Source organism: Rattus norvegicus, chromosome 9 (assembly GCF_036323735.1).
Source record: "Rattus norvegicus strain BN/NHsdMcwi chromosome 9, GRCr8, whole genome shotgun sequence".
NCBI lineage: Eukaryota > Metazoa > Chordata > Mammalia > Rodentia > Muridae > Rattus > Rattus norvegicus.
Genome location: NC_086027.1, coordinates 88,249,114 through 88,262,923, shown reverse-complemented (window position 1 = coordinate 88,262,923; position 13,810 = coordinate 88,249,114). Strand labels below are relative to the sequence as shown.

Genomic DNA, 13,810 nt, shown 5'->3' with positions numbered 1-13,810 from the left:
AATACATTTTAATGATTCTTTACAAAGCACCTGTATATTGAGAGAATATGAAGAGGCACAAAATGACAAGCTACAGTGGCATTTGTAGGAGAAAGCTTTGGGTTCAGGAACCTCGATTCACCCCCCACCATCTAGAAGTGCTGCAAACCTTTCTCTGAGGGAGGGAGCATTCACACTGGTAGCAAAGGCTGAGTGAACTGTGAAAAGTCATCTGGAGAATCTATGGGAGTCCTGGATACAGAATGCTGAACTTAATTCCCAAGATGCAGTGCTTTAATCTTAAACACTATTCTGTCCCTCTGCACTGCTGATTAAAAGGAGGGGTAGGAGAGTTTAGGTAGGTGATTTTTTTTCCAAATGGAAAATATTCCTATTGATATATTTGCATGTACATGATGAAAATATTGATTCACAAAAAACCAGTTATGCCAGAAGATTCTGAAAGGTTGAGACATTCTGTGTGGTTTTAAGCAAGGTAATTAACTTCCAGGGCACATACTTCCTTCCTAAGATCCACTGAAGGAGCAGATGCCCAAAATATTCATGGTATCAGACCAAGAGAATGGTACTTGAGTTTTCTCCAAGCACCAGATGGCTCCAAATTCCAAAGTCAGTGGAGAAGAAAGTCTGACTTTGTTTGGCTTTCAAAATTGTCATTGATGGTTTAGGAGAAAGACACATTTTATTACCCAAGTAGACAAAGGCGATGCTGTGTTATGACAGATGCCTATTGCACAATGAGAAAGCAGTCAAGAGGCAGAGGAAGCTGAGATGCTGCCGCCTTATCTAGACCCGCCCATCAGGATGGAAATTCTAGACCCGCCCATCAGGAGGGAAATGATGAGCAAGACTTACAAAGCGCGTTGCTAAGAAAGGATCCATTTTACTCATGTTCAATTTCTAACTCAACTACTAGGAAAACATTTTGCTAACTAAGAGAGAGCTTAGAAAAACATAGTTTCTCTAGTGAGGGAAAATTTCCTTTTAAGAAAAAAAAAGTCTGCATTTGATTTACTAGCATTTCTTGCAGCCTAGTTGAATAAAGACAGTTCATTTGCATAAAGATACGTTGAAAGCACTAAACACTTCCAAGAGGAAATGTATGAAGCTTTGGCAGAAGAAAGGAGAAAACCTGACTTCAACTAAACACACTGTATTTTGGGACGGCATTTATATTCAAAGCTCTGGGCTGGGCACAGGGGTATAGAGCAGAGATCCCATCTCCCAGAAGCAGTTGGACTTTTATCTGGGGTATTACTATATAGCAAACAAAAACATCCTGTTTCTGTTTTTTTTTAAAACCCTTTCCTTCAAGGGAGATAGAAAAATACTTCACTGCACTATATTTTAAAAATTTACCTTTAATTATGTGTCTCTCTGTGGGTATGTGCACATGAGCCCATAAGCCCACAGAAGCTGGAAAAGGGGGTCGGATCCTCTGAAGTCGGACTTACAGGCGCCTGTGATGCTTCTGATGTGGATATTAAGAACTATTTGAGCCTAGTTCAATATTCTTGAAATATCTACAACATATCTATTTTACAAAGTAAGAAACTGAGGTTCATAAATAAATAAATGGACCATTAGTAAAGAAAAATAATTACTATTGCACCATCTCTGCAGCCCCTGTTCATTTATTGAGAATCTTATGACTCTTAAGACTCTATCTTATGGGGTTGGGGATTTAGCTCAGTGGTAGAACGCTTGCCTAGCAAGCGCAAGGCCCTGGGTTCGGTCCCCATCTCCGAAAAGAAAAAAAAAAAAAAAAAAAAAAGAGAGAGAGACTCTATCTTATGACCGGAACATTTGTTCTGTAAAAAAAATAAACAAACAGTTCCTAAAAGAAGTTCAGCAAACTCTGGAAACAAAGCATGTAGGAGACAAGGAGTATACCAGTGGTCCCAAAGGTGGAGGAACACAGAAGTTAGAAGGAGTCAGAGAGGTGGGAATAAGCAGTGAGTGACAGGTAAGAACAAGGAGACTCAGTTTTCCCTGCCCAGTCCTGGTCTGGAAAATTAAGCAGAGGCTGGATTCATGGGTATTGGAGAAGGAGGTCTAGTCCGAGATGCATCTCTTTTAAGAGTCAGATGGCAGAGGAAAGGCACTGAACAGGGAAGAACAGGAAAGAAAGAAGAGTTACAAGACACACTGGCTTTCTGGATCTTAATTGGTCTCATATAAACTGAACTGAAATGAGAAATGAAATGGAAGAGAGAATAGCTTTGTGTTAAAAAAAAGATTGCTAAGGTAGGGGATTGCTAGTAAAATATTAGGAAAATCAAAATCTCAGTCTAGATGAATATTAAATTCAGTATCGAAATAAAGTGACCAAACGTAAAGAGATTCTGATGATAGAAATAAATTAGTTTATCCTAATTACCTAAATTGTGAATGATTAGCTTGAACTTAGTGGCACCATGCTGCAAGCTAATTTAGTAAAAACCATTATCTTACATAGTGCATAATTATGTTGAAATGTTCATGATACAGAGATTCATTTCTTGGAGGCTATGATAGTTGGGAACTCAGACTGAACTGAAAATTAATTTTTTTTTGTAAGAAATATTTGGAATGGTCTCCTCTCAGGCTCAGCGATGTAAGAGATGTCTAGGTTATTTTTAGTGCTTTGCACATGCTCAAATATTTCACATCCATAAAAAGGTTGCTTTCAGCATATTATTGCATTTTAGCTTCTTCTCTAAAGAGATTTCTCTTAGGGAATAGCTCCATTTAGAACCAATAAGGACTGGCAAAAATCTCACGACTTAGAAGAAAAATGTATCATACTGGAGAAATTATTAAAAAGACACCAGGCTGGTAAATGGTATTTTCCAAAATTCGTAAGTGTCTGGTTGTTTAGGAGATAGCATATTTTACCATATCGAAGAGATAATCTGATGTTAATTATTGCTTGGCCTTTCTGCTGCCCTGGACAGTTGTCCAAGCCATGTTATCTCAGCAGTGTCAAGGATTATTTAGTCCTTGACAATTTTTCTCTACATCTTAGTCTTGGGTCTTTAATGCCATGCTCATTCCTATGCTGACATCACCTAGATTTCGCCTGAATCACAATCTTTATCGGACACACTGATGAAAAGATCTAGGTTTAAATCTTATTATTTTTCTTTACCAAATGTGAGCTCAGAAATCATGGTCCATTTATTTACTTATGAACCTCAGTTTCTTACTTTGTAAAATAGATATGTTGTCCATTTCAAGAATATTGAACTAGGCTTAAGTATGGTGCATAGGATACAATGGATCTCTGTAAAACCAGGGATCTATGACTAACATCATAAGGTAGGGGAGCTCAGTTACCTACCCAATGGCTCATTGCTCCCCCTACAACCTAACTCTAATGGAGCTAGTAGTCTCAGGGATCAACATCTGACATCTCACTTCTTGAACACTTGGACAAAGTTTTGCATCCATTGTGAACTCTTCTTATGTGTACTCACACATATATTCTTGTGGTTGCCTATGAATTATGCATGTGTGTGGAGGTCATCGATTCACATTCAGTTTCTTCCTCATCACCACTGCTACAATTTCTTCTCCTCCTTCTCCTTCTCTTCATCATCCTGTTCCTGCTCCTTCTCTTGCTCTCTCTTGTCTTCCTCCTCCTCTTTCCCTTCCTTCAATTCCTTTTCACTGAATTTGGAGCTTGATGGTTTAGCAAACCGACTGTCCAGCAAGTCACAGGAATTTGTTTGTCTCTGCCTTTCCAGCGCTGGGGGAAGAAGTAATATGCCTTGCACCTGGCTGAATGCAACTGATCAAACTCAGGTCCTCAAGCTTGGGTAGCAAGTGTTTAACTGAGCCATCTCCACTGAACCTGTTCTTTTTTATTATTAAAGACATTTGGAGGTAAGAGGCTGTTTGTAGGACTTTTAAAACACCATGGATTTTGGTCTTTGTCCAATAAGTTCAGTAGTGTTTGAGTGAATTAACTTGGACAAGAGTGATCTTCCGGACAGCGCTTCAGACCTATTCTGAATCGACTCACCGTTTAAGAATAATTAACCATGTGGAATTTCTAAGGCTGTGTCGATACTGGTAAATTCAACTGATCATATAGAACTGCTAGACAGAAAATTAAGTGAAACCAGTGGGACGTAAAGTGAATAAGTAAGTCATAAACAAAGAAATAAATTTTAAAAGTTAAGTGAAACCCGGACCATCTTTGTTAAGACTTCGAGAATGTGATCTGTGTACAAAGCTAAAATCCAAGCAAATGACCTCATGCTACTAAAATGTTGCCTTGATAACAAACCATGTGTACACAAGTCTTTTCAACCTAGCACTTGACCATGCTCTACAAGCTCACGGTGAAGCATCACTACACACCAGTACATTGGATACGCAGCCCCAGAATGTACCAGTGAGTTCCCTGTGAATCCAGGTGTGATGGTCTCTCATCACTGAGGAAAATTTCCCAGAGCAAAGAGAGGTCAGTGAGGACTACCTTCTGTGAGATTTTTAACTTCATAAGTTTTTTTAACTAGCTTAGTATTGATTTCATAGTCATCAGTTTTGAACAGTTCAACAGTGTTTTGTAGTAGGAAGTCTTACAAACCTAATAAGAGATTGGCTTAGGCCTATTAGCTGGAAGTCTTACCTCATCACGCTCAATTACTAAACAGTCAACTAGTAAGCCACAAACCTTTCAAAGCTTTCCGAATGGCCTCCTCTTTAGCACTTTCCAATGTATATTAAAATAATTTATCTTTCATTCCCATTGACCAAAGCCTTCTTAAAGCCAGAAAGCTATATTCATTTTCCTGTCTCCAGTAGTTCAAAAAATATCTGGTACCTCATAAGCATTAGAACTCTGTTCATGGGTAGATAAGATTGGAATGGGATTGTTAAGTGAGAAGGGACTTTTAGAGGACCTCACCCAACAAGATTTCTTTCACGTTTTCAAAAATATACTTCAATATATACAGGGTTAGAGGACTCACATCTTTAATAAAATAAAGTTAAAAATTTAGATCTCTATAAATTATTAAAGTACCTAATCAGGTTCCATGGCAAAGCCCAGCCACAGTTATGAATTATAAAACCATGAAGCAGTGAATTAACTCCTACGTTGTCCCGAGTGGGTCTCATTTATTAAAGTTATTTGCCCCAACTTACTCAACCAGAACCTAAAAGTATTTGTGACGTACTATGTTGTCTTGATGGCAAGAAGGTCTAGGCATATGAAAATCAATTTCTCTCTCTCTCTCTCTCTCTCTCTCTCTCTCTCTCTCTCTCTCTCTCTGCCTTCCTAGTAGGCAGTGTGGTTTTTGGAGCACACAGTTTCTTAGCCATCCCTTGCAACATCAGATAGTACTGAAGATTTGAACGGACTCATATGTAGGTATCAACAACTTGAACGTCTTGTGAGCACTCATTTTGAGCACTGTGCTGGAAGTATTCCGCTCGATTCTCATATGAAAAATAAGCATCTCACCTTTTTTGTTCAAACAAACCAGAGTTTTAAATCAGTTCTTCCTGGAGTCATGACATGAAATACAATCTTTTATATTTGCAAATATTCTGTTCATTGTGGCTGCACCAGGAAATGAGGACGCATTTCTTTATGGGAACAAATAGAAAGATAGTCATTATCTGTAAAACTCTTATAACAATGACATGGCAGCAATCGCAAGAAACCCTTCTAAACAAGGCGTGAAAACGCAGGCGAGATGTCCTTGCAATTAGTCATGTCTGACAGATTTCTTTCTTTCTAAGGGAATTTGTGCTGGATATTTTATTTTGAGCCTCGGAGATTCTGATAAAAGAAGGGGGAAAAAAAAGTAAGCTGTAGTTTTTGCTACATAAGACAGGTGGCGTAAGCATGCAATGCTTTAAAAAAAATATCTAAAGTGATTGTTTTCTCTCGGATTCTTTGAAAAAGCTCGCCTGCGCTGGGGTTTGAGGCTGAGCCGGTGACGTCAGCGAGGAATGCGGAGTCAGGCGCCCAGGCTCGCTATAAGCCGAGGAGCTGTCCGGTGCTGAAACGGCCCGAGCCCTCACTCGGCGGCAGAGAGGAGCATGCTTGGAGCCTTCCACACAATATAAGACAGAGGTAAGACTGCTTTCTCTTCTATTTACTAGAAAGTTCTTAATTGCGTATCTCTTCCTGTTTTCCCAGATGAGAGGAAAAAGATCGTTGGCAAGCTTATATTGATAGACTAACCGGACAACCTGCTGCTTTTCAGGCAAGGATACTCTAAATGTGTGCATACATGAGGGATGTTGTCATTTACAGGTCTTGTCAGAGACATTAACTATAATGTTATTGAGCAAAACTGTATGCAAGGACCTCTCCTTGCATAGTTGCAAAGTTGAGGATTTTAATGTCAACGTGCCGATTAATGTAAAGTTAACCGAACCTTATGTTTTGATTCTTTTCCTACCGTGTTGATTTTTCTCTCTCATGAGTCAGATATAGAGCCAAAAATATAATTTATGTGCTTAATAATCCTAACAGTCAGTTTACAAGGATTCAAATGCCATTAATCATGTGAGTCACAGAGGCAAAAATTTAGATTTGTTTTTTTCTTTGATATTCACCTTATGGGAACTCTGAATTAATTATTAATTATTTTACGAACTGGTATATTCTAGAAAGGCTTATGTTATTATGTGCTGAGTTTAGTCTTGAGAAAGCAGCTTAGAATAATTTTGAACATTGATTTTTTTCCTTTTCAAAGGTGAACTATTTCTTTGTGGGAAAGGTTTATGTTACTGTGAATGACAGAGAAATGATAACTTTGAATCCAGGGAAGAAAACATGTAGATGCATATAGACTGTGGTTGTAATTTTTGTGCGTTGGTTGGAAAAGCTGATGTGTTACTTGCTGAAGAGGTTGATTGAAACAAATTTGTTTCTGTTTATCCTAACTAGGTAGGTTGTGTGTTGATGGTTCAGCGTCAATATTTCATCTGATTTCATAGGAAAGGCGTTTTTACTGTAAGGGGCATTGGTAATAGCTGTCTGAGGAGACACAGTGTTCCTGCCATTTGGACTTCAGAAAATTAAATTTCAGTCAAACACGGTGTAAAATGTTAGAACTATTAAAGCCATGTCCACTGCTTGCAAGGGAAGCTCCTGGGGGAAGTGAAGTCCTTTGAGTGTTAGAAGCAAGAACGGTGTCATCTGAAGTAAACCAGAGTCAATGACGAGATGGCCATGCCTGCCAGGCTGTGATTCAAACTGCAATGAGCAGTCTTTCTTAATTCTACAAAAAAAAAAAAAAAAAAAACAAAAAAAAAAAACAAAAAAAAAAAAAACAAAAAAACAAAAAAAAAACCCCAAAAAAACAAAAAAACAAAAACAAAACAAAAAAAAACCCCAAAAAAACTCCCTCCAAAGTAGTGGCTTCACAGATAATCATGTAATCCGCATGTTAAGATGTGTTAAGAATATGTCAAGATAATGATCTTAAAGCAAATACACTTAATATGGTTTTCAAGATAACATGTAACCTGACAGTGGTGAAACCTGATTGCCAGAGCTAAATCAATCCTGAAATAATATGAAATATTATATATATTATATATACATATACATATGTTGATGTATATATATAACCTTTATTGAAACTTAATTATATCACTCGCAAGTTTATGAATACAGTTTCTTGAAGTAAGCATTTGTTTATCTTGAAAACATTCTGTGTATGCTTAAATAACCCACTTGGTGATCATTTTGATCAGCCTATATATGTATGCATGCAAAGGAAGTTTCTATGCCTGCAACCTATTGACAGTTCGAAAAAAATCATAACATTATCAGCAAGATCTGTTAAGCAAAATGTTGACATTTAATCTAACAGGAAATTATTTTCACATAACTTTCCTTATTTGTCACCAAACCATGTTGCATTGAAGGCATGAATAAACGTATACATTTATGTGCATTTGGTTACAGAAGAATTTGCAAGGACTTAAATAGCTTCTCCAGTTTTCAGCAACGCCCAGCAGGAAACATACAAGTGATTCCTCTTACTAATCCATCTGTGAGATTTTAAAAATATTGAAGAAAAAAATGAATGAAGGTTTTTTCTTTTCTTTCTTCCTTTTTTTTAAGTAGGAAGAATTCAACAAATCGTCTATGTTTATCTAAATTGGGAGTTACATAGTGGTTATTTTCAGATTTTCTAACAGTGTGTGTGAGTCACTTAAGATTTCACAGGTCCCTATAAAAATAGACAGAGACATGAGACAAACTGAATCTGAACACTCAAAAGCTTAGAAATAGACTAGTTAAGTAAACTTATGTTCTCTCTGTAGCATCTGTTTGTTTACTCTACACTAGAGGAAGGATGAAAAATATAACCATAATTGCATTTGCAAGTCAGCCATAATACAATTACTTGAAGATTGGCACATAGAAAAATTTAAAAGTGTAGGTTATTAATTTTCCAGGTTTCCACAAAAAGCTTTCTTGGTTTAGCATACTAGCTGAGACCTGAGAGAACCCAGGTTCTGGGGATTAGTAGCCAACTGCTGGATTTATCATTCACTGAGTTGACCAGGACCCGTGCACAAGGCACTCAGTGTTATTGCCACTAATATGTTATATTGCATCACCATACATAGCTGTTGCATTTCTACAACAAAATTGGGTGTCTAACTCAGAGAATAAATCAAACAGGTCATTATTTTGACACAATCTTATGGGATAACTATATGTATATGTACATGTGTTATGGTAAATTATTTTCAAATAGATTTTAATAGAATGCTAGTTGAAGAAATTGCAATACATTAGTTTTGTTTTGTTGAAAAGAAACATGATAAAAGTCAAGCTGCTAGTTTGTAAATGAAAGACACAAAATTTCAGAAGCTCCCTGTCAGTGTTTTTCTTCAAGAGACTGTCAGACAAGCTTGATGCAAATGAGTAATGATTTTCCTATAGATTTCATTGGTTAGTTTGTGAAGATCATATAGGAAATATTAATTAACTTTAGATAGTTCTCCTATGTGTAGTATGAAATTATTTCTTCTCTATTCTCCATTGTGGTTTGTGTTTTTCTTTCTTCCCATTGTGACTTCCGGCTTGTATCCTTTGTGATCATTTGTATTTTCTATGTTTTCAGGAAAATTTTAAGACATGGCTGAATCGAAGGCTTACCGATTTGGAGCAGTTCTGCTTCTTATCCACTTAATTTTCCTTGTCCCTGGAACCGAAGCAGCTTCCTTCCAGCGAAACCAGCTGCTTCAGAAAGAACCAGACCTCAGATTGGAGAATGTCCAGAAGTTTCCTAGTCCAGAAATGATCAGGGCTTTGGAGTACATAGAAAAGCTCAGGCAGCAGGCCCACAGAGAAGAAAGCAGCCCAGACTACAATCCCTACCAAGGCATCTCTGTTCCCCTTCAACTCAAAGAAAACGGAGAAGAAAGTCACTTGGCAGAGAGCTCAAGGGATGTCTTGAGTGAAGACGAGTGGATGCGGATAATACTTGAGGCTTTGAGGCAGGCTGAAAATGAGCCGCCATCTGCCCTCAAGGAGAACAAGCCCTATGCCTTGAATCTGGAGAAGAACTTCCCTGTGGACACGCCTGATGACTATGAGACTCAACAATGGCCTGAGAGGAAACTCAAGCACATGCGGTTCCCTCTCATGTATGAAGAGAATTCCAGGGAAAACCCCTTCAAACGCACAAACGAAATAGTAGAAGAACAGTACACACCCCAAAGTCTTGCTACCCTGGAGTCTGTGTTCCAAGAGCTTGGGAAACTGACAGGGCCAAGCAACCAGAAGCGTGAGAGGGTTGACGAGGAACAGAAGCTCTACACGGACGATGAAGATGACGTGTACAAGACCAACAACATTGCCTATGAAGATGTGGTCGGGGGAGAAGACTGGAGTCCTATGGAGGAGAAAATAGAGACTCAAACCCAGGAAGAGGTGAGAGACAGCAAAGAGAACACAGAAAAAAACGAACAAATCAATGAAGAGATGAAACGGTCAGGGCACTTGGGGCTCCCAGATGAAGGTAACCGGAAAGAGAGCAAAGACCAGCTCTCAGAGGACGCCTCCAAGGTCATCACCTACTTGAGAAGGTTAGTGAATGCTGTGGGCAGTGGGAGGTCCCAGAGTGGGCAAAACGGGGACAGGGCAGCCAGGCTTCTTGAGAGGCCCCTTGATTCTCAGTCTATTTATCAGCTGATTGAAATCTCCAGGAATTTGCAGATACCCCCTGAAGACTTAATTGAGATGCTCAAAGCTGGGGAGAAACCAAATGGGTTGGTGGAGCCCGAGCAGGATCTGGAGCTTGCTGTTGACCTAGATGACATCCCGGAAGCTGACATAGACCGCCCAGACATGTTTCAAAGTAAGACGCTCTCCAAGGGTGGGTATCCCAAGGCACCTGGTCGAGGTATGATGGAGGCCTTGCCAGATGGCCTCAGTGTTGAAGACATTTTAAATGTTTTAGGGATGGAGAATGTAGCAAATCAGAAGTCCCCATATTTCCCCAACCAATACAGCCGAGACAAGGCTCTGCTGAGGCTTCCTTATGGTCCTGGGAAATCTAGAGCCAACCAGATTCCCAAAGTAGCCTGGATCCCAGACGTTGAAAGCAGACAAGCCCCCTATGACAATCTGAATGATAAGGACCAAGAATTGGGAGAGTACTTAGCCAGGATGCTAGTTAAGTACCCTGAGCTCATGAATACCAACCAGCTGAAGAGAGTGCCCAGCCCAGGCTCCTCAGAAGATGACCTCCAAGAAGAAGAGCAGCTCGAGCAGGCCATCAAGGAGCATCTGGGTCAAGGAAGCTCCCAGGAAATGGAGAAACTGGCCAAGGTGAGCAAAAGGATCCCTGCAGGATCCCTGAAGAATGAGGATACCCCAAATAGACAGTACCTGGATGAAGATATGCTCCTGAAAGTGCTAGAGTATCTCAATCAAGAACAGGCAGAGCAGGGAAGGGAACATCTTGCCAAACGGGCCATGGAAAACATGTAAACAGCTTTAATGCCCAATTTCCCTTCTTTTCCCCAAGTGAATCCCCTCCCTTTCTCTTAAGTGTGTTAATCTCTATCCTGTTAACACTGTAATATCTTTAAGTGATGTACAAGCAGATGACTCCAGATAGTTTTGGGGATCTGCTTTACTTATTCTGAGCTGTTATGTTGTGTATGGATGTGTATAAATGTTATGACTCTCAGATTTAAAAAATATGTCCTTTATTCAAGAAAGATATCTATGATAGTGTTGACTAATGTATCCAATGGTCATGGTATTGACAATGCTCACATATGATGAAGAGTATCCTATAATTATCTTGGAAGTTTTTAACATTTATTGAATTATTTTGTTACTGTCTGTAGTGTTTTGTGGAGTTCTGGAGCAAAATCAATAAAGCATTATAAATATATAGTTTTACTTATAAGGCCTTTTCTATCGTGTGTTTTATTGTTGATTAATAAATGTTATTTCTGGATACTTTTGGACTTTTATTCTGGAAACCAGAGACAAGTGGTATAGATCAAGCAGCATGGAGGCAGAGGAGAAAATTATTGTCCACAGGCAATCCAGGTAAGAAATGAGTCTCATATGTGAACATATTTTCTGCCTACAGGATGCCGTGAACATTCTCCAAAAACCTTATGTTTATTCATGTTTTCCACATACCCCATTAACAAAATAAGACTTTGGGTACAATTCTTACACTTTACATCCCTTTATATAAATAAAAGGCATTAAACTTTTCACACACATCACAATATTAAAATGAACGAAAAGAGGGAAGAGGGGAAAAAGGAGAGGAAGGGAGGGAGGAACAGGATAGGAGAGAAGGAAAGAACAAAGATGGGGAGGGAGGGGAGGGAGGAGGGGAGGTAGGAAGGGGAGAAGAAGGGGGAAGATAGAGTGGGGAACTAAGAGAAGAAGGAAGGGAGAGAGGGAGGGAAGGAGGAAGGAAAAATAGTTGCTGGGTATACAGTAATCAGAAAGGACTTCAGATTTGGAGGCTGCACACTCTCAGGTCACAGGAATTCCCCAAAGAAAATGCCTATTGCAGATGAGCGAACTCTCACAGGCAAGGTGAGAACTGCCTGGGACGTACCATATATTCTCTGTCTCCTGCTTTGCTGCATCAGGGCATGGCACACACCTGTTGCAATGAACGTCACCACAGAGCATGACGTCAGCATGCTGAGGTATCAATGCCAAATAACAATAATAGCTAAAACAGCAAAACTGGCCAGGTGGGCAATGAAACAATATAAACTAACGGTCAATAATAGTTACGTGTCAGACACCATCCGAAAGACTTTAGCTCCCTTGGTTCCTATTACCTCACTGAATTTTAATATCCTGCTTTGTATCTGAAAAACCAAAAATCAGAAAACTTTAGTAATACTCCAAAAGCCACCCAGTATGTGAAGATCTGTATTTTTAGCCACTTCCTTATTCTGCCTGACTGGAAGTGCCCTTGGCTGAAGGGTGGGACACAGAATGATGACAGGCTCATGAAATTTGAGTACAGATCACTTCCAAAGGATAGCATATATGCATGTGTATGCATGTAGGTGTGTATGTATGCATGTGTGTGTATGCATGTATGTGTGTATGTATGTATATGTGTAAGTATTTATGTGTGTGTATGCATGTAGGTGTGTGTGCATCACTAAATACAATTTCCTTTTCTCTTTTTTTTTTTTTACCAGATTCTATTTGTTTATTGATTGATTGGCCCAATTATCACTCAGTTTCATGAAGTGCCAGGATCTGTAGAAGGAACCTTAGGAATGATTTTCAGTACAGATTATTTAACCTGTGGTCTGTATTCTCCAATATGTTTAAGATTAAAATGTCCTTTGTCAGAGGTAGGCTTATGGACGATGGAAAAAAGCTTTAACCCATAACCATAACCCTTGTGCACATGCCCTATGCCTTTCTGGGGATAAGATTAAAAGGTTCTTTGTCAGGAGGTAGGCTTATGGATGATGGAAGGGGGCTTTAATCCATAACCATAACCCTCATGCACATGCCCTAAGCCATTCTGGGGATTTGTCATGTTTGGAGTCAGATGCCAAGAGACATACAGGAGCAAACTGAGATTGATTCAAATACAAATTTGAATCCTGATTCAGGATATCTGTGTGGTCTAAAATGGCATGTCGTTCTATATGCCACAGACACTGCCTGCACAGTATACACCTTCCAATATTTTACATTGGGCATTAAGTTGCTTTTTGGATCCTGAGCTAATCCATGACTATTTTCATACAAGCCCTAAACAGAAACATGAACGTGACATCCTCATTTGACCTAGTACATGTTTGCCCTTACTATAATGTTTAAACAGTCTACGAAGATGTTGGACAGTGAGAACAAGCTCACAGGCAGAGCCAGACAGGCTCTGGGATGGATGAACAGGGCAGGGGGTGATGTAGTTCCGCTACGCCACGCTGCATTTCTCTTAAAGCCTCAATTAGGCTTGGTGTTTTATAAATCTCTAATGGAGATGTTTCAGGCATCAGGACTGGCATTTTGGGTGATACTTAATTTGGAATATATGTTCTTCCCCAGACATCAGTCAGTAAACGTCTCTGCCTTTTGCAGTACCATCATATCCTTTGCTATTGACTCACCAGAGTTAATTATTTCTGGTTCATTTTTTTCATATGTTGCTTCTTTAGCATAGGAAATGAGGCTCCAAGTACCAGTCAAGGATGTAGATGATAAATTAATTGGAATTAGAGTAATATTGTCCCTCTCTCAGTCAGAAGCCTCCTTCATCAGAAATCAAGCTCTCTAAGTATATGCCTCCAAAGGTTAACACTGCGAGAGGAGTCTGGACCC

At 39.2% G+C, this 13,810-nt stretch overlaps 1 protein-coding gene across 4 annotated transcripts; it reads left to right on the top strand.

The window, feature by feature from the left end:
* Positions 1 to 5,715: 5,715 nt before the first annotated feature.
* Scg2 (secretogranin II) lies at positions 5,716 to 11,393 on the top strand. Of its 4 annotated transcripts, none has more exons than XM_006245148.4 (3): positions 5,716 to 6,073; positions 9,093 to 10,059; positions 10,180 to 11,393. In XM_006245148.4, exons 2-3 carry the CDS (start codon positions 9,107 to 9,109, stop codon positions 10,964 to 10,966), a joined length of 1,740 nt encoding a protein of 579 aa, XP_006245210.1. In that variant the 5' UTR covers positions 5,716 to 6,073; positions 9,093 to 9,106; the 3' UTR covers positions 10,967 to 11,393. The 4 variants fall into 4 exon arrangements, with proteins under 4 accessions (XP_006245210.1, XP_063122717.1, XP_008765417.1 ...); XM_063266647.1 differs by having other exon boundaries at positions 5,941 to 6,206; XM_008767195.4 differs by having other exon boundaries at positions 5,950 to 6,206; positions 9,093 to 11,393.
* The last annotated feature ends 2,417 nt before the right edge of the window (positions 11,394 to 13,810 follow it).